This window comes from Schistosoma mansoni (genome assembly GCF_000237925.1).
Source record: "Schistosoma mansoni, WGS project CABG00000000 data, supercontig 0167, strain Puerto Rico, whole genome shotgun sequence".
NCBI classification, from domain to species: Eukaryota; Metazoa; Platyhelminthes; class Trematoda; order Strigeidida; family Schistosomatidae; genus Schistosoma; species Schistosoma mansoni.
Window position 1 is genome coordinate 390,634 of NW_017386055.1, and position 22,317 is coordinate 412,950.

Below are 22,317 nucleotides of genomic sequence, written 5' to 3' on the forward strand. Positions count from 1 at the left end.
GTTAATACGTTAATGTGATTAATCATGTTATATTAGAACCAGGATCCGTGACTTGATTGTACGACACCTACATTGTTACTATATTTAGTAGCTTTCCAGAATTATCCGGAAAATTCAATGGCATTTAAAATACTTTAAATACTCTAGATTTTCTGTACATATACGAATCTTTCAAGCAAAGCGTTTCTTCCACACTTCCCACCTTTTCTCTCATGTTCAGATCGCTGTGTATATTTTGCTTGTGGGTTACTGGAAGAAGATTAGGAACTGAATCTAGCGTTTAATTAAATGACTTATCTATAGCACAAATCACCCTGTTTATTTTAATTATCAATTTTGTTCAAACAATGCTTTTGATAAATTACTGAAATATGCTTGTCTTTAAACGTGTCTATCTTACTTTACATACGCCTGTTTCTCCTCGTGGAGGAACATAGGCCGCACACCAGGATTCGCCATCCAACACTATTCTGGATAATCCTTTCCAGTTCCTTCCAGTTAACATTCATCCTTTTCATATCTGCTTCTATTTCCTGGCGTAATATGTTCATTGATCTTCCTTTTTTCCGCTTCCCTTCAGGATTCCAAGTTAGGGATTGCCTCGTGATGTATTTTGGTAATTTCTTTAATGTATGTTCGATCATTCCCAACGTCTTTTCCTAGTTAAATCTTCAGCTGGAAGCTGGTTTGTCCTCTCCCATAGGACTCTGTTACTGATAGTATCCGACCAGTGAATGTTGAGTTTTTCATGTAAACAACTGTTTATTAATACTTGAACCTTCTTGATGATGGATGTAGTAGTAGTTCTCCGCGTTTCAACTCAGTAAAGTAAAAATATACTATTCTACATCAATTAAATAACTTCTAAATGTTTTCATTATGTTTGCTTTATGAGTATATGTTAGCTAGAAATTGTATATTCACTATTTAAGCTAATTAAACACTGAATATTAATCCAAAGTTACCTAATTGTCTTTAATAAGAGGTATAATTTCATGTAGAGATTTTTGAATTTCATTGGAATCATCAACCGATCTAAGTTGGGTTACTATTGAGAACCTGGAAGCACTGAATGGCCGTCTCGTTCTAGTATGTTACTCTTTAGCAGTGCTCATCCACGAACCCGAAATCAGGGACTTCGGTATCGTATGCGGACCCTTAACCTATAAACCACCAAATCATCGTTGAAAAATCAATTTAATAAAACTCTTCACTACACATCAACTTCCTTCACTATGAGAAGACATTTGACAGAGTGAATAGGAGAATTGTACGGAACCTTCTTTGACACCAAGGATTACCTGAGATCGTCAACATCATCTGGAATTCATACGACTGACTGCATTGCAAAGTGGTGCATGGAGGAAAGGTGCATTTCAAGTAAGAACCGGAGTCCGATGAAACTGCTAACTCTCTCCCCATTTATCTCTACTGGTGGTTGACAGGATTATTAAGCCTTCCTTATCTGAGGGGCAGCATGGAATAAAATGGACAGGTTGGATGCAACTACACGCTTTGAACATCGCAGATGAACTAACCCTTCTATCCCATACACATTAATAAACGCAGACTAAGACAAACAGTGTAGCAGCAACCTCTGCTGTAGTAGGCCTCAACATACACAAAATGAAAGGCAAGATCATCAAATACAAAATGGAGAATGTCAACCCAATTACACTTGATGGAGAAACTCTGGAAGATGTGGAAACTTTCACATACCTGGGCAGCAGCACCATCGATGAACGTGGAGGATCTGATGCCGAATTAAATGGGAGGATTGGTAAAGGAAGCGTCAAATCCCTACAATCGAAGAACATATCGAATTCAAAACAACTGTTCACTAATATCAAAGTCACAATCTTTAATATGAACGTTTAAGATAGTTCTACTGTACGGAGCTAAAACTTGAAGAGCTACTAAAACCATCATCAAAAAGTTGCAAGTATTTATGAATATATGTGTACTTAGGATACTCAATGTCAGCTTTTCGAATACCATTAGCAACAGACTACTATGAGAATGAACAAACCAGCATCCAACTAAAGAAGAAATCGGGAAAAGACACTGGAAGTGGATAGGATATACATTGCGGAAATCCTTCAAACTACATAATGAAGCAAACGATAACTTGTAATCGTGAAGGGAAACGAGAAAGAAGATGATCAAGGATCACATTGTGTCGGTAATTGGAAACAGACATGAAAAGGATGAATACTAACTGGAAAGAAACGGAAGGGATTGTCCAGGACAAGGTTGGATTGAGAATGTTGGTGTGTTGCCTATGTTCCTCCATGAGGGTTAACAGGCGTATGTAAGTAATTAAAGATTATATATAACACAATGGGTAGAATAACACTTAAAGAAACTAATACATCTAGCTGACAAGACTTAAATACTTTATAAATTTCATCTCTTGTAACTATCCAACTTGTCAAAATATAACTTGATATCAAAAGAACCATTCAAAGTGATCATACACTAGAAAATGATGTTTTGTTTTGTGTCAATCTTCTCTCTATCATTTAACAACAGTGATATATTTTATATATTTGAGATTATGAGTCACTTGAAGCTAGACCACCATGAGAAACCTGGAAACACTGGACGGCCGTTTCGTCCTATTGTGGGACTCCTCAGAAGTGCGCATCCACGATCCAACCTCGCGAGATTCGAACACAGGACGCCAAAGAACTTAACTGATAGACCACTGAGCCGGCATCTAACGGTGTTAATGTCTAACATCAACCAATCCATAAAGTTGTGAGACCAACTTCGATTGTACTCGGGTAGATACCTGTCTCTACCTGACATGGATTAGCTCCACTGGTCACGACTTCACACTAGAACTCCAGGAATTACCTCATGGAGCCAGTCACTAGTGAGTATATGATCATTATCAGAATTGGGTTTTGTGGAGATATAACAGTGACACACACTTATAATAAACATAGACATTATTTTATTATATGGCATTAAAACAAATAGCTACTTCTTCTTCCCTCCCCTCAAACACCACCCCCAATGATGGGCGTATGTTGTCAGGTGAACAATCTTTTTTTCTTGTCTTTTTTGGTTCGTTTCCATTTAAAACAATCTCCCTAAACAACATCCTACCTAGTCGGTAACAAAAAAAACAAAAAAAGAAAACAAAGATGAAAGATAATAATCATAAAACATTAAATCATATGACATTGTTTTAATGCTTGATTTAATTAAATAAATGTTTTCATTTCACAGTCAGTCAGTCAGTCAGTTAGTCAGTCAGCTACAACGTTGGACCGGGCACACATATGATGCATCGGTTCAAGTTGTCATACCCCAAGATGAACACTGAATTCCTAGAAGGGGTAACTTTAATGAGGGAGGGTTATATATATATATCAAAGAAAGATTGAACAATCCTATCAATCAGTTAACTTAAACCATCTATTTACTTAGCCATTTAATTGTTTATCTCTATCTTAAATGGAAAATATAAACAATTTAAACCGGAATTTTGTTATAGAAACAGATAAAACACAAAAATATTTTTTTGTTTTTTTTAATGCATAAAAATCAAAAAAAATTTTTCTCTATTTGAATAACTTGGTTACTAAGTATAATAGGATAAAAACTTTTTTCTAAATTGTACGCTTTATTGATTAAAATTTTTTTTCCTGTCATGTCATTTGAACATACTACTTTATGTACTTCATTTAATTAGTAAGTGACTGGAAGATATTAATTTTGTTATGTATACATATAGTGACCGTAGTAACAACCATTTCCGGTGGATAAGTTACTATGTAGAAAGAAAAAAATAGGAATATGGCATTTATTATTATTACCATGACCAGTAAACCTAACTTACTGATTGATATGTTACATCTCCATTCATCCGAACAAACACACACACAGACATATACATACACACAACTACTTGTGTTACTATACACAGATACACATACAGACAATCATGGATACTCAAGTTACCCAATGTATACGGAGCAATATTGTATTAGATTGAGTGGAACAGGAAAAAGTCACCCCGTTACCATTACTATTAGTATTATTATTAGTAATAGTAGTAGTAGTAGTAGTACTAGTAGTATCCAGTTTCAGTTTCTCAATTTTCACCATACTATTTTTAGAAACAATATTAAAAATGGGGGGGGAAGTTTAATGGACAATTTTTTACTGCGGAATAAATTATGGAGTTTTTAAGTAATTAATTTTTATGATGGTAAATTTGAGAAAATCATAAAATTTTGAAGAATAAACATATTGTAGAGTATTATAAGTAAAGATGAATGGTGGCTAATTGTGGAATGGAGGAGGGGTGTTTCGTCTTGTTAAGGATGTAGCTGCATCCTTATGTTGATGTTTACTTCAGAAATCCAACCCAGTACCATTCGTTTCAAATGCTATCATGTCATCCACTTAGCTATTAAGTCTCGACTTAACGAAGTATCGAGGTAATTTGTACACGATGCACATATGTTAATAAGAGATTGATCATTTTATATAGTTAAGATCATGAGTCAATTGAAGCTAGACCACCATAGAAAACCTGTAGGCACTGGAAGGTTGTTTCGTCCATCAGGTAATTCCTGGAGTTCTAGTGAGAAGTTGTGACCAGTGGAGCTAATCCATATCAGGTTGAGACAGGTATCTGCCCCAGTACAATGGAAGTTGGTCGCGCAATTTCGTGGATTGATTGATGTTAGACATTAACACCGTTGGATGCCGGCAGGCTCAGTGATTCAGAGGTTAAGTGGTCTGGCGCGAGACTGGTAGGTCCCGGATTTGAATCTCGTGAGGTGGGATCGTGGATGCATACTGCTGAGGAGTCCCACAATCGAACGAAACGGCCGTTCAGTGGTTCCAGGTTTTCCATGGTGGTCTAGCTTCAATTGGCTCATGATCTTAACTATATAAAATTACTAAAATCTACACAAAACCTCCTTGTGAAGAAATTGATCAATCGCAGTCTTAGACACCAACGGGAAGATTCAAACAAACAATACCAAATTAATATTATTGAGTGACTATGATCAATGGAGTGCAATTATGTGTGTTGGTTTAAAGTAGTCCGATGGAAGGGGTGTGAATACTGTTCAATTTAAATTATGTACTAGTTCATAATTGTCAGCAAGAAATTCATATTCTCTAGGGCATTCAGATAAGGGTTACCAATTTCCACGATTTGAATTGTTACCACTGAGCAATCTGAGTGGGGACTGTGGTTTAATCTAACCATATTTTGAGGATAAGACACATATTATTCATGACAATTAATGAGTACATATAAATTGACTGAACGTTCAAAGTGTAATCTATCGGGTGTTAAAAAAAGCCGGCAAAAAACTCCGTGTGTAACTACGAACTTGCACTTATTAAGTCTTCTACTTGATTACGGTAGAGTACGATGAGCGAATAACTCCGCCTGTAGCTCTTCTAGAGTTACTGCCGGTCCCAAGCCCGGGTAAAGGAGGAGGGTTGGGCATGGGGTTAGCGACCCCATCCCGTAGAAAAGCTAACTCGCTAAAAAAACGTTAACCAGAAAAAATTATTCAAACCATTTAAACTCTGCCCTCCGAGTTCAAGGAATAATTATGATGTCTCATGATGAAAGCCGAAATTCTTCGGAAGTAACGAGACCGATGCACCTTCTAATAACCAGAGCAACACTCTTTATAGGTACATGGAACGTCCGGACAATGTGGGAGACAGGAAAGACCAGCCGAATAGCAGCCCCCAAATGCCCTGGTACGGCCGAGAGTGGGGAGAGTCTACTCTCTTTCTCGAAATGCTCTCACATGGCCAGCGAATATATAGCCTCTGTCAGGGAAGTCCTACTCACTGCCTTCTCGTGGCGGGGGTGTTGTTCACAAAAGTGAGAACATGAAAAGCGAATATCCGGCGCTTTAACGGGGTTGGTGGATGTGGAGGATCCACCTAGGGGAGTTGGAAAACCCTGATTCCAAACCAATAGTGCACATGGGCTCCAGTATCCTGATGGAACGAATGGCGGACGAACCTGTGATTGGTCAACGGCTACCATGGGACTGCATCTCCTTACGATGCTCCACTGCCTTGTGGATCAGACCTTTTGGTCAAAGGCTCGGGGTGTGGCCCCCTAAGAAAACCACCTGCTTCGGTTTGGGCACCCGGGCAGTATCACAGCCCACACACACACAAATAGTGTGGCGCATATGTACCTGGTGCCCTTTTGTACCAATATATATGTGTTTAGCCGAATAGCAATGGAAATGAGGAGATACAACTTGGCAGTACTCGGAATCAGTGAAACCCATTGGACACAAACTGGACAACAAAGGCTAGGTACAGGAGAGATGCTGCTGTACTCCGGTCACGAAGGGGAAAATGCTCCACACACTCAAGGAGTTGCTCTAATGCTGTCCAAAGAAGCACGAAGTGCACTTGTGGGATGGGAATCTCATGGACCCAGGATAATCAAAGCATCATTCAGAACAAAGAAGCAAGGGATCACAGGGAACGTTATCCAATGTTATACACCCACCAATGATAGCAACGACGATGATAAAGATCAGTTCTATGAAAGGCTTCAATCAATTATAGAGAAGTGCTCACGAAAGGACCTCACAATCCTGATGGGAGATCTAAATGCTAAAGTTGGAGTGGACAACACAGGATATGAAGATGTAATTGGACGACATGGATTAGGAGAGAGAAATGAAAATGGGGAGAGACTTGCAAACCTATGTGCATTCAACAAATTGGTTATAAGCGGCACAATATTCCCACACAAGCGCATACACAAAGCTACATGGATCTCACCGGACCACACCACAGAGAACCAGATAGATCACATCTGTATCAACAAAAAATTCCGAAGATCAATGGAAGATGTGAGAACCCGGAGAGGAGCTGACATAGCTTCAGATCACCACCTGGTTGTGGCCAGGATGAGACTGAAGCTAAAGAAAGACTGGACAACTGGACAAACAGCACTACAAAGGTTCAATACAGCCTTCCTTCGAGATACTGACAAGCTCAATGAATTCAAGATAACTCTCAACAACAGGTTCCAGGCTCTACAGGATCTACTGAATGAACAAGAAACTACTTTGGAGGACAACTGGAGAGGGATAAAAGAAGCACCAACTTCAACGTGTCAGGAGGTTCTGGGTCCCATGAAGCATCATCATAAGGAATGGATCTCTATGGGAACCCTGAACAAGATTCAAGAAAGGAAGAACAAGAAACTAGCAATTAACAACAGCCGAACACGAGCAGAGAAAGTCAAAGCACAAGCAGACTACGCAGAAGCAAACAGGGAAGTGAAGAAAAGCATTAAAGCCGACAAGCAGAAATACATGGGAGAACTAGCAACGGCGGCGGAAAAAGCTGCAAGAGAAGGGAATATGAAACAACTATATGATACAACGAAGAAATTGGCAGGGAGATATAGCAAACCAGAGAGACCAGTCAAGGACAAAGAAGGAAAGACAATCACTGAGATTCAACAACAGAGGAAAAGATGGGCAGAATACTTCGAGGAACTGCTGAATAGACCAGCCCATTGAACCCACCGAACATCGAGGCAGCACACACTGACCTTCCTATAGATGTCACTCCACCAACGATCGAAGAAGTCAAGATGGCCATCAGACAAATCAAAAGTGGGAAGGCGGCAGGACCTGACAATATACCAGCAGAAGCACTGAAGTCAGACATTGAAATAACTGCAAATATGCTTCACCTTCTATTCAAGAAGATTTGGGAAGAGGAACAAGTGCCAACGGACTGGAAACAAGGATATCTCATCAAGATACCAAAGAAAGGAGATCTGAGCCAATGTGAGAACTACAGAGGCATCAGTTTGTTATCAGTACCAGGAAAAGTTTTCAACAGAGTGCTGCTGAATCGGATGAAAGACGCAGAAGACGCCGAACTTAGGGATCAACAGGCTGGATTCCGTAAGGATCGGTCGTGCACAGACCAGATTGCGACACTACGGATCATCGTTGAACAATCAGTTGAGTGGAACTCATCACTATACGTCAACTTCATCGACTATGAGAAGGCGTTTGACAGCGTGGATAGGAGAACATTATGGAAACTTCTTCGACACTATGGAGTTCCTGAAAAGATTGTCAACATTATCCAAAACTCATACGATGGACTACAGTGCAAAGTCGTGCATGGAGGACAGCTGACAGATGCATTTCCAGTAAAGACCGGAGTCAGACAAGGCTGTCTACTCTCCCCATTCCTCTTCCTTCTAGTGATTGACTGGATTATAAAGAATTCGACATCTGAGGGGAAATACGGAATACAATGGACTTCTCATAATCAATTAGATGATTTGGACTTCGCAGATGACCTAGCCCTCCTCTCTCATACACACGAACAAATGCAGATGAAGACCGCAAATGTAGCAGCAGCCTCCGCATCGATAGGCCTCCACATCCACAAAGGAAAAAGTAAGATTCTCAAATGCAACACGGAGAACACCAACCTAATCACACTTGATGGCGAAACTCTGGAAGAGGTGGAAACATTCAAGTACCTGGGGAGCATCGTTGATAAACAAGGAGGATCGGATGCAGATGTAAAGGCGAGGATTGGCAAAGCAAGGGCAACATTTGTACAATTGAAGAACATATGGAACTCAAAACAACTCTCAACCAATTTCAAGGTCAGAATCTTTAATACGAACGTCAAGACAGTCAGTTATACTGTATGGAGCTGAAACGTGGAGAACTACTACGGCCATCATCAGGAAGGTACAAGTATTTATAAACAGTTGTCTACGCAAAATACTCAACATCCACTGGCCGGATACTATCAGCAACAGCGTTTTATGGGAGAGGACAAACCCGCTTCCAGCTGAAGAGGAAATTAGGAAAAGACGTTGGAAGTGGATCGGGCATACATTGAGGAAATCACCAATGTGCATCACGACTCAATCCCTAACTTGGAATGGTGAAGGGGAGCGGAAAAGAGGAAGGCCAAAAAACACACATTACCCTGGGAAATAGAAGCCGATATGAAAAGGATGAATAGCAACTGGAAAGAACTGGAAAGGAAGGCTCAGGACAGAGTTGGATGGAGAATGCTGGTGAGCGGCCTATGCTCCTCGACGAGGGGTAACAGGCGTAAGTAAGTAAGTACGATAAGCGAAAAACAGCACTCGAACGCGTAGAACCACACGGTCACTAATCAGAAGACAGAAGGAGCATGCGAGGTGTTTATTACGTAAGAATCGAAATATGTACAAAAAATATGAGCATTTATAGTTATTTTTGTTGACTATAACATCACTGTAACTCAGTCAATCTCAAAGGAGGCAAGTTATGGTATCGTCCAATCGTAGCATGCCGTGTTGATATTCTATGAACCTCTCACACGTTATGATTATATGGAATCTCTTCGGCAAGTGTAGAGCCTTTGGGGACTTTGTCATGCTTTTCAAAGCCATCCCAACAGTATGTTCGAACCTCTGCTTTCTAAAAAAACAAGTGCTTTCTGTTTGATTTGAGCGAGTTGTATTTTGCTTCTCATGTGATTGCGCTTTATTTATTCGAAAGCAGTTATACGGACCGTTGACCATCTAAGTGTTTAAAGAACACCAAGCAATCAACAGCAAATCAAACTTTAACGCTTATTAGTTCTCAGGCTTCTTCTAACTCAGTGGCCAATCAGAAAGATGAAGATAGAAAGCAACTCAGTTATCCACTGTACTCAATTCAATCATGACTGCAAATTCACATAATATTATACTTGAAATATTTGACAACTTAGCAACACAATTAAGGAATCATAATGTCTACTTAACTTGGATAGTTTATTAATGGATCAAATGGGAGCTTTGAAGTTGGAGAATATAAAAAGAAAAACCAAACAGTCTAAGCATTTATTAATTTTACAACAACAAAACATATAAGTAATCATCCTTCTTATGAAATGCCCATGAATTACACTTCCTCATCATTCGTTCCATTAAATCAAAATCAGATCTGACAGAGACACCCACTTACCGTTTCATGTTTTCCAGTGACCTAATAGCTTTACATAGGCAACTCATACAATGTGCACATATTCTAAAACAGTTGAACAATTGAATCGGTTTTTTAAGCTGTTTTAGTAACGGTAACTTAAACAGAAGAGAAATGGTGCGAAATATGGAAAGAATGCTCTACTCCAAGGTTAATTTATGTAAAGAAAATCTAAGGTATTTACGGTATTTTAAATAGCTTTGTAATCTCGGAAAGTTCTGGAACTCTCCTGAACACAGTAGCAGTATAGGTAATCATCTAATCAGAAATACGACATGTGACTTCATTTCCTAGATGTTTGTGCAAAACGTCTACTGAATGTTGATTGGATAAAATGTTCCCTAGTGTTTTCAAGGCCCCATTAAGCTTTTTTCAAGGAGTTTTGTGGGTCTCCTCAACAGTTTGTATTTCCTTTTGCTGATATTATGGATTGTAACTGATCAATCATAATTAATCTTCTATTTGAACTTGGCAACACGATGGATAACACATTGGCAGTTGAATTAATAAGTACTTTGTTAGAGTTTCAATGAAATTATCAACAACAGGATCCAAATACAGCCCACTGAAAAATCCTAAACATGGGGATATGTATGTTCTGAAGTTCCATGTTGATCATTATCCATCTATCATAAAAGTAATAAATGGTTAATTTCAAATAAGTAGTCCAAATGTGTCACACCCACAAACAAGACCTAAAGACCATTTAGTTACTTGCTTACTTACTTTACTTACTTACTTGTCTACTTTTTTACTTACTTGCTTACTTACCTACTTACTTACTTGCTTACTTCCTTACTTGCTTATCTACTTATTTACTGAATTATCAAGTATAATGTTTGCGTACTAGGAATTTTTTTAAAGAAGATTAGTGTAGTTACTATTAATCAACTTATCAATTCGAACCTGATGAAACAAAGATTATATTTTTAAGTGTTACAATTAAACATATAACTTAACATAGTTGGAATAATGAGTCAATTGAAGCTAGACCACCGTACAAAACCTGGAAGCACTGTATGACCGTTTCGTCATATTGTGACACTCCTCAGCAATGTGCATCCATGATCCCGCCGCACGAGATTCGAACTCACGACCTGTCAGTCTCGCACGCGAGCGCCTAACCACCAGACCACTGAGCCTGCCGGCATCTAACGGTGTTAATGTCTAACTTCAACCGATCTACGAAATTGAGCGACATATCCACCAATGTCTCCAGTGAGTTGATACCAGATTATAATATTGAATAAAGCCATTAATAATATTAATGATAATAATCTCACAACAGACCTGGTGGAACTCCACTGGACCGATGGAGTGCTTCCAGGTTTTCCATGGTAGTCTAGCTTCAATTGACTCAGGATTTCAACTATATAAAATTACTAAAACCTCCACAAAACCCCCTTTCTAATATTACTTAACAATTACAAATTAGAATAATACATCAGTTCATTCATAAGAACTTTCATCTTAATTAAATCGAATGGTTTCACAGTATTTTGGCGCCAATTGATGTAAGACATTAAAATAAGAATAGTATATTTGTAAACTCTCAGCGAATGAATTTAAAGTAAATCCAACGTTTCACCTGGCAATCTGGTCTAAGATTCGATACTAGTTCTTTCATTGATATTTGATTGTTTTTTCTTTGATTCAATAATTCTAAAAGAAAAGAAATTAAACACCACCAGAGTGTTTGGTACCTGAGTGGTTGCGCCACAGAATTAGGCTGTACTGTTCGGATTGTAGCGTTGAATCCCACATAGTATCTGCTTCTCCTGTGGGGCAGGATTGAGCTGTACGGCTCGGGTTAAGCCTGAGGGCAGTGTCTGGCTCCTCTGTTCAACGGGATTAAGTTGTACTGTTTGGGTTACCGCCTGTAAGTCTGGATGGTGTCTAGTTCTTCTGAAAACCAATGCAAGATTACCCTAGCCCATATGAGTATATCATATAACTGTGAAATTAAACATTCGATAATCAGTTGATAACTGTTAAAGATTTCATTGTTTATCTTGTAATAACAGTTCAACATACACACACACACTCACACACACATACACATACAGACACACATAGTAACATAATCTCTATCTGGTCATTATTATAGATTATCAAGATACATAGTTGAATATTCCTTTGTTCAGATGCAAATGAATCTATTCATTTGTAAAGATAATGAAGGTAGACAAATATTGAACAGTTAAAGTCAAATTATTGTTGTTATAATGTAGTGTGGGTTACTTATATCCACATAAGTAGTATATAATGATGGTCAGGCATTAAATGTATTTCAGTAGAAGATCGATAAGGAAAGAAGGGGAATGAAACACAGTTGGTATGAAAATGCATGGACAATAATAATCGGAGACTATGAATTGGTCAAGATTGAGACAATTAATTGATAGTCTGCAAATTTTCATAGCTGAAATCATGAGTCAATTGAAGCTAGACCATCATGGAAAACCTGGAAGCACCGTATGACGGCTGTTTCGTTCTATTATGAGACTCCCCAGCAGTTTTCAAATTAACTGGTTACTGTATGGTTTTCAGATTTCAGTGAGATAGTCTGTAGTTTCCATGGCAAATACATTTGGTTGTCCCCACTCTAGTTCTTGTCCAGCACAATAGTATTGTTTGTATACTAATGTATCAACACACGCACACACAAACCCATATATATATAGACAGAAGATAACTAACTGATGATAATTTCTTTTCATCTTTCATTGTCTTTGATCAATCTGATCTGTTCTATTTGATGTTTCATAATAAAACTAATACTCTGTAAAACAAATAAAAAAACACAACAGAACTCAGTAGCTAGGTAGATAACGTAATGGCGTTTAAAGCGAACAGTACTGGGTTCGAGTCCCGGGGTGAAAAATCAAAAAATTATCATGATTTAAAATATTTGATATTCTGATAATATATATTACTACTCTAATGTTAATAAACAATATAAGTTTTAAACAAAGAGGGATAATGGCTGGCAGTGGAACCCAGTTTGACGTGCGTTTCGTCTTAGATGAGACTCGTCAACTTGATGTACTTGCATCTTAGAATTAATGTTAATTCTGAGACTCGAACCCAAAAGCGTTCGCTTCAAAAGTCATTATGTTATTCATTTAGCTACTGAGTCATGATCATCAATTCTGTGATGCAGGTACATCCAGCTGATAAGTCCCAAATAGGACGAAACACGCGTCAAACTGGACTCCACTACTAGTCACTATTCATTTTTGCTTATAAAGCTTGTGACTTCAAGCTATATCGAGGAAATACGCACAGTATGCACATATGCCAACAAGAGACTGATCAATTTACAGTCTTAAATAACAATGAGAAGATACAAGTAAACAACATCAAGTGAATACAACTTTATTTTATTTTAATGAAATAAATTCGGTAGGTATGTAATAAATGAATCATGTAAGTTGAAAGCATCTAAGTTGTTTAAATACCAAATTATAGAATCTGAGAACCATACAGTAAAATAATTCATTCGCAAAATGTTGATAAATTGCCTTAGACTTGATTATAATAATTATCAGAAGGGGTTTTGTGGAGATTTAGTATGTTTCATAGTTGAAAGCATGAGTGCAAACCACGTCTGTCGTCAGATAGGAACTCACTGATGACAATTGGTGAATGGTTGCTGAACTTCGTGGATCAGTTGAAGTTAGACATGAACACCATTGGATGCCAGCTCAGTGGTCTATCGGTTAAGGGCTCTGGCTCGAGACTGGTAGGCCCTGGGTTCGAATCTAGCGAGGCGAGGTCGTGGATGCGCACTGCCACTGAGGAGTCCCATGATAGGACGAAACGGCCATCCAGTGTTTCCAGATTTTTCATGGTGGTCCAGTTTCAATTGACTCATGTTTTCAATTATTAGACTTGATTGTTTCTTTATTTCCATATCAAATGCTCTCTGGTCCCATTCACTTTTGTTTGATATTTTTAAACTTTTGACTGTAAGGAATTTTATTTATTAATTAAAAAGGAACGAATCGAGCGAAGAAATTTCTTTTCAATTAGTTTTTCATCATGGCTCTACACTAATATATATATATGATTTACAATAATTAAATAACACTCATGGAGTAGATACAATTCGGTACAATTCGGCAAGTTCGTCAACGAATAACAGAACACCATCCGTCATGGTTGACTAAAGGACAGGTAAAGGGGATTAAGAGTTCTATTCTCGCTCACTTGGTGGACACAGGTCATCATGTTGAACTGAATAAAGCTTTTAAGGTTATCTACCATATTCCATCAAATTTGCCACATGGTTTACGAGCTCGTCTATTGCACATAGCTGAAGCCATCGCAATTCATATCCACAAACCGAACCTTTGTATCCAAAAGAAGTTTGTACAACCACTCTCGCTACCTTGGCCATCGGTATAGCGGAGTTTGTAGCATAATTTCGGTAAACAATTATCTTATTCCTTCCATTTTTTGGTATTTTACTTATTCTCTTCATTCGTCTCTTGATTCTTACATAACTACTATATTACTGACCATTCATCAAAATATTTTGTTAGTTCTTTCTTCTCATTTTTATATATTATGCAACGTAGCAACAGCTTGATTTTCGAATAATAACTTTGATTAGTATTAATCCTTCTCTTCCAATTAATGTTAGTTTATAATCGATGTCATTATATAATCATTACGTAACGTATCTACTCCATGAGTGTTATTTAATTATTGTAAATCATATATGAATATTAGTGTAGAGCCATGATGAAAAACTAATTGAAAAGAAATTTCTTCGCTCGATTCGTTCCTTTTTAATTAACAAATGTCAAAATGGGAATTTTCACTTAATTTTATTTATGACTGGTATTGTAGTGAAAAAGAACATGATTGGGGACAATCGAATTCATTTAAGCACAAATTACAGACTGTTTCTGTAACATATGAGAACCATATAGTAAATAGTCAATTTGCAAACTATCAAACTATCTCGCTGTCTCAATCTTGACCGTTCCTATTGCAAATATCAGTCCATCATCTCTGATTATTATTGTTCATGCATTTTCATATTATTCACGTTCCGTTTCCGTTCTTTCCTTATCGATCTTCTGCCAAAAAAACATTCTCTGCTTGACCATCATCATATGCTATATGTGGGGATATAAGTAACCCACACCACTGTATTATATACTACTCATAAAGATACACCATAAAGGATACACCACAGGCAGATACATAATCAGAAAATGAATTAGTTAGCCTAAAAATATCAATTTCTTTACATCAGATGGTTGTAAACAATCAAACGCAAGCTCTAAACAAACGATTTTGTTTGTAGATTAATACTTAACAGGTACTTTGAGTTCAAAATTCAGAAACCTTCTTACCGATTTATTGAATGGATAGGTGAACATCGATAGACTTCCGAAATGTTTAAAGACGGTATCTAGCTGCGTAAGCTAACAACAAATGGTTTTACTTATAATGCATCGGTCACGAAATCGCCTGTCAAGTGGCTGGAAAGAGTACTGAAGTTACTTGTAGATCTCATAGTTTACATCAACAGCTAATATAGTTAAATAAGCATTGAAAACCAAGAAGTAGTAAGTAGTTGTGTCATCCTAGTGTGAGAATCCTCATTACATCAAGACAGGGACTTTCAAAAGAGCCCTTAAACATCAGACCATTATGTTAGCATCCAATGGTGTGCGTGTCAGTTTCCTAATAAACTTCTTGGAATTGTCTGTCAATATTTTAGAATTTATGGAAACCACTGGATACCACTTCGATAGACTATAAGTTTTGTTCTCAGAGAAAGTTGAAAACCCTGGGTTGGATCCACAGAGTATCCGTTGATACATAGTGTTGAGGAGTTTCACACTAGGACAACATAGCTACCCGGTAGCTACTAGTTCCTAATGGTAACCTAACTAAGGTTATTGCGTGATATAAGCTATAAAATTCAGTAGTCACCAGAAGCTCCCTCTACTTCATTAATTTTAGCCTCATAATTCACTTGACTCTGTATCTAAAATTCCAAATTACAGTACACCGAAAATAATGAATCATATTGCAGCTGATGTTACAGACAAGGATGTTTGTCAGTAGTGTGTACCAGAATGTGGTGTTGAGTTTGAAACAATTACTGGACAGACTGAAGAGTTATAGATCATTGAAAACACGGCGTTGGCAGAACACTGGGAAGCCAGTCGAGAAGGAAGTTCAGATTGTGGAGCACACCGGAAGATACGAATGGATAATTGAAGGCTATGTATATGTATTACGTAAATGCCTTGTAACTTTATTATTGATTGTTCACCGAGTATGATCAATGTCATTAACTTCATTAGAGTTTATCTAAAAAATTTACATTTCAATTCATAGTAGTTAGGTTTTTTCACATTATTTGAACAACTTATGTATTGTTGAACATTTCTCGTTATTGAACAAGACTTAACCACTAATATAAGTAGTAAGTTAATATACAGTTAGATAAACTATACAAACATTGTAAGCAAAGATGCATAGTGGATAGCAGTGGAATCCAGCTTGACGCGCGTTTCGTCTTATTTGGTACTCGTCAGTTAAATGTACCTGCACCCCAGACTTGTTGATGTTCACTCTGGGACTCGAACCCAGTACCATTCGCTTCAAACGCCATCACGTTATCCACTCGGCTTACAACGTTTTTGAATTAAGGCTATATCGAGGCAGCAATACACACAGTATGCACATATGTCAATAAGAGACTGATCAGTTGCAGTCCTAAAACATCAATGGGAAGATTCAAACAAACAATACTAAATGAATTTAAACTTCACCCCATTGCACAAGCAAGTGGCTATCAGAAGTCAATGGCCGAGTGGATGACGCGATGGCGTTTGAAGCGAAAGGTACTAGGTTCGAGTCCCATGGGGAAAATCAACTCTGAGATGCAGGTACATGCAGTTGAGGAGTCTCACATAGGACGAAACGTGCGTCAAACTGGATTCCACTGCTAGCTACTACCCATCTTTGCTTATAATGCTTGTGAATTATTTACTATTATTATTATTTACTATTGATAACAACAAATTTATCAAATGACAAATATTATCTACAAATAGAAATCAATTCACTTGGGGATTCTTGTTTATTTACTAATATGGATGGTAATATAGTAAACAAGTATACAAATGGGAATAATCAATGGTATTTGAATACAAAATTATTGTTATATCTCGAACTTAGATTCTTAGGCTCTAGAGGCTTCGCCGTACTTTCGAAGCTGTCCCAAAATAAGGGTATGAAACATTTGTTAGTACTTCCGACTCACCTCCCCATCCACCATTTACTAGTAACCTTCTATCTACTTAAACACTCGAACTCTAGAACCCTCCCAAGTCGGAAAATCAGAAGACAGATGACAAGGGGAAGGAATGTTATTCCCAACAGATTGTCAATTATGGTACAAACTATTAGGTATTTATAGTTTTTAGTTGAAATGAAATCATCATTATAGTTATCCAATCCGCACACAGGGGGTTATCAGCATTGTCCAATAGGGAAGCTACACGTAGTGATTCTAGAATATTCCTCCCCAATCTGATTGGATGGAATATATTCGGCTTCTTCTGAGCTTCTTAGAGCTTCCTCAATTTCTTGTGTGAACCGTCCTCACAATTATAGAATCACTTAGTAAAATCTGATAACCATATGATAAATACTTCAATCGTCTCTGACTTTATTGTTTTTTTGTTTTTACACCAAATATTCTTTGTTCTCATTCTCTTTTCTAACTTTCAGTCATCAGGGATTTCACGTTTGATTGATGATACATACTACTTATATGTGTGGATATCAATAGTACACACCACAGTAATATAAAAATGAGATTACTAATGAAAAGAACTCCGTCTGTAGCTCTTCTACAGTTACCGCCGCTCCCAAGCCCGGGGTAAAGAAGGAGGGTTGGGCATGAGGTTAGCGTCCCCATCCCGTATAAAAAAAACTAACTCGCTAAAAACAAACGCTAAGCAGAAAACGCTAATGAAAAGACTATTTGTATGTAGTTTATAAATTGGTTTTTATAATCTGAAACTAGATTGTGACTATCAATGAAATATACAATGTGTGTTTCATACTATTCAGGACTCATTAATTGGATATATCTGCTACACTTCTTTGTTAATGTTCATATTGGGACTCAAACTACAGTAATTTTAAACTCTAAACGCCAAACATGTTATCCGCGGTGCTTCCAAGTACTAGGGAGTTCACTAGGGAAGTTATTATTCCTGATAGGTCCTGTATATATATATATATATATATACCTACTCCTGTTTTCGAGATACCAATTCAAATTTCAATAATAAAAGATCAACCTAGATCCCTATTTTTAATGAATATACAAGAGAGCCATATCATGGTAATCAAATTGGTTCAAACATTGTCCTTAGTTCGTCTACGTATCAGTGAAATAAGATAAACTGCCCATGTTAAACTGATTTGAAATGGTAAGTAATTATATTCAATGTTAAGAAAGAAAGAGAGAAAAACAAACAGTTGAAATCTTGTTCAACAAAAGTTACTGAATGAATCAACATGAAAGTAGGTGATGTTTGACAGTCGGTTAATAGACTGAGGACAAGAAAACTGTACACTTTTACTACTAGGTTATCATGAATAATATATTGGATGTGAGATTCGAACTGATGTCCTTTTTCAGACTGGTACTGGAATTCATCACCTTAGATATCTTGACCACACAATCTAATCATGGAGCTTGACTTTCAACATGAGACGTCATAATTCTGGTTAGCGTTTCTTTCAACAAGTTAGTTTTCTACGAGATGGGGTCACTAACCCTATACCCAACCCTTCTTCTTTATCCAAGCTTGAGACCGACACTAACCCATCGGAGGATCTACAAGAGGAGTTAATAAAATCATTCAATTATTCACTCAGTATTACTTGTTTGAATCTTCCTATTGATGTTTAGGACTGCAACTGGTCAGTTTCTTATTGGTCATATGTGCATACTGTGCGCATTGCCTCGATATAGACTTATTTCACAAGCATTATAAGCAATGATGGATAATTGCTAGCAGTGGAATCCAGTTCGACGCGCGTTTCGTCCTATTTGGGACTTGTAACCTGGATGTACCTGCGTCTCAGAGTTGATGTTCATCGTCTCCGATTATTATTATTATCCATGCATTTTCATACCAATTGCATTCCGTTTCCGTTCTCTCTTTATCGATCTTCTGCCAAAATATATTCAATACCTGACTCTCACCATATACTACTTATGTGGATATAAGTAACCCACACTACAATCTTAGTCAGGTTCTTACATTATTTGAACAAGTTATATAATGCTAAACATTTCTTGGGGTCACTAACCCCATACCCAACCCTCCTGCTATATCCGAGTTTGAGACCGGCAGTACCCTCCAGGAGGATCTACAAGCAGAGTTAATAGCATCATACAATTATATAAAAATTACTTGCTTACGCCTGTTACCCCCAATGGCGCATAAGCCACCGACCAGCATTCTCCAACCTACTCTGTCCTGGACCTTCTTTTCTAATTCTATCCAACTTAGAAGAGGCATCGGCCTTACGACTTCCGAAAGAAACATGGCTTTCATTATGAGACGTCATACTTCTGGTTAGCGTTTTGTTTTAACGAGTTAGTGTGGTGTGGTCTACTTATATCCATATAAGTAGTATATGGTGTGGGTCAGACATAGAATGTATTTTGGCAGAAGACCGATGAGAAAAGAACGGAAATGAAGCGCAATCGTCTGGAAAATGCATGAGCAATGGAATAAGAGAAGAAACAGTGAAGATTGAAACAATTGGTTGTTAATTTGCAAATTGACTGTTCATTGTTTGGTAATCAGAATTTACTGAGATAGTCTGTAATTTTTGCTTAAATACATTCGATTGTCCCCAACCAGTGTTTTGTTCACTACATTAGTTTTCTACGAGGTCGGGTCGCTAACCCTATACTCAACACTCCTCCTTCATCCGAGCTTAGGACCGACAGTAACCCTCCGGGAGGATCTACAATCAGAGTTAATAACATCATTGATATAAATCTTACATACCCCTTTTTTGTCTCTTTTCTTTTCTCCCCTTTCTATAGCGTGATTGTCCATCAGGTCAATTAAGTAAAAAAAAATTTATTGAAGTCTATTCAGGTTTTTTTCCTGATGGTAATGCTGAAAAATTTTGCACCCATGTATTTCGTACATTTGATAAAGATAATTCTGGACGAATTGATTTTAAAGAATTTTTATTAGCTATTAATATTACATCAGGTGGTAATCCAGAAGAAAAATTAGAATGGGCCTATCAAATGTATGATATTGATGGTAATGGTACAATTGAACGAACGGAAATGGTTGAAATAATCAGGGTAAGTTGAAAAGTTTAGTATGATTTGTTTTGGTTTTTTATATAGTTGAAATCATAAGTCGATTGAAGCTAGACCACCATGGAAAACTTGGAAGCACTGTTTGACGACCGTTTCATCCTGTTGTGGGACTCCTCAGCCCACTAGTGATTAGCTCTAAGAGGTATTTCCTGGAATTCTTGTGAGAAGCAGTAAACAGTGGAGTTCAACCAGGTCTTTCGTGAGATATCAACCCGCTGAACACATTGGTGGATGAGTCACTCAATTTCATTGATCGGTTGAAGTTAGACATTAACACCATTGGATGCCGGCCGTTTCACTGGTCAAGAGGTTAAGCGCTCATGAGTGAGACTGATAGATCCTGTGTACAAATCTCGTGAGGCGAGATCGTGGATGCGCACTGCCACTGAGGAGTTCCACAATAGGACGAAACGTCCGTCAAGTGTGCTAGTAATAGTACAATAGAACGTAATGAAATGGTTGAAATAATTAGAGTAAGTTATAAAAGAAAGAGTAAAAACATTGGTGAAACTATTGATTTATTTTTTTGTTTATTTGGCTAGATTGTTCAGTAACTATGTCGAAACTATTTTGAGAGAGAGAGTAAAGTTAGTTGTCAACCAATCAGAGGGTGGGTGATGAGAAGATATTCAAGACAACTAACTTTGAGGAAACTTGAGAGAAATGTGGCAATAGTTATAAATTTCAATTGAAGCTAGATCACCATGGAAAACTTGGAAGCACTGTTTGACGACCGTTTCGTCCTACTGTGAAACTCCACAAAACCCCCTTCAGATAATGATTATATGCTAACTAGTGACTGGTTACATGGGGTATTTCCTGGAGTTCTAGTGAGAGGCAGTAACCAGTGGAGTTCAACCAGGTCTGTTGGGAGATATAAACTCACTGAAGACAATTGGTGAACGGTTGCTCAAAATCATGGATTGGTTGAAGTTAGACATTAACATCGTTGAATGCCGGTCAGCTCAGTTGTCTAGAGGTTAAGTGTTAGCGCGCGAGACTGATAGATCCTGGGTTTGAATCGTGCGAAGCGGGATCGTGGATGCGCACTGCTGAGGAGTCCCACAATAGAATGAAACGGCCGTCCAGTGCTTTCAGGTTTTCCATGGTGGTCTAGCTTCAATTGACTCACGCTTTCAACTATGAAAATACTAAATCTCTACAAAACCCTTTCTGATAAATAATAAACTTTTTGTGATGGTGAAGAAGATTTGTAGCTTAGCTTAATGATTTCGATGAAGTTTTGTTCTTTGAACTGGATGATTTTGTTGTGAAGTGTTCATTATTCTTCTGAACGACATCATCAGAACAAACTTCTAACTGAGTTACCTTCCTGTCATGATACAACTTAGAGAACAAAACTTCACCGAAATCAATTTTTTAACAGACATTTTAACACTACTAACAAGTAGTTAACAGGGGCTCGAATACTGCCCGGACGCCGAAACCGAAGCAGGTAGTTTTCTCATTGGTGCCACTCCTCGAGCCTTCGACCTAAAGGTCTAATCCACAAGGTAGTGGAGCAACGTTAGGAGATGCAGTCTCATGGTAGTCAGTGACCAACAATAGGTTCATACGCCTTTTATTTCCTCAAGATCCTGGAGCCTATGTGTACCATTGGTTTGAAATTATGGTTTTCCAACTCCGTATGCTGGATCCTCTATATCCACCAACTCGGTTCAAGCTCCAGTCATTTGCATTTTGTCCTGTCAATTTCGTGAAAATACCGACGAGAGATGATAGTGAGTAGGACTTCCGTTGAAGTGGCTGTATACGCGTTTAGAGTTGATAGTTGAGGAAGGAGGAGCAGTAGGAACCGGAGAGGGAAAATGATTATAAATACAGTGGTATTGAATGTTGTTAGAGGTATGAGGGTGGTTATCACTT

The 22,317-nt window shown here is 37.8% G+C and overlaps 1 protein-coding gene and 1 non-coding gene across 2 annotated transcripts in view; one reads left to right on the top strand and one right to left on the bottom strand.

Annotated features, from left to right (window-relative positions):
* Smp_158990 (neuronal calcium sensor, putative) overlaps positions 1-22,317 on the top strand; it is a gene marked incomplete at its 3' end in the record, with an annotated part of 58,094 nt that overhangs the window by 34,991 nt on the left and 786 nt on the right. The window contains exon 3 of the mRNA XM_018797220.1: positions 20,140-20,412. Within this exon, the coding sequence (XP_018646811.1) occupies positions 20,140-20,412 (273 nt within the window). The remainder of the gene's footprint in view (positions 1-20,139; positions 20,413-22,317) is intronic.
* Smp_tRNA_01675_Pseudo_TTG.1.1 lies at positions 16,623-16,692 on the bottom strand. The gene has a single exon. It is a non-coding gene (tRNA).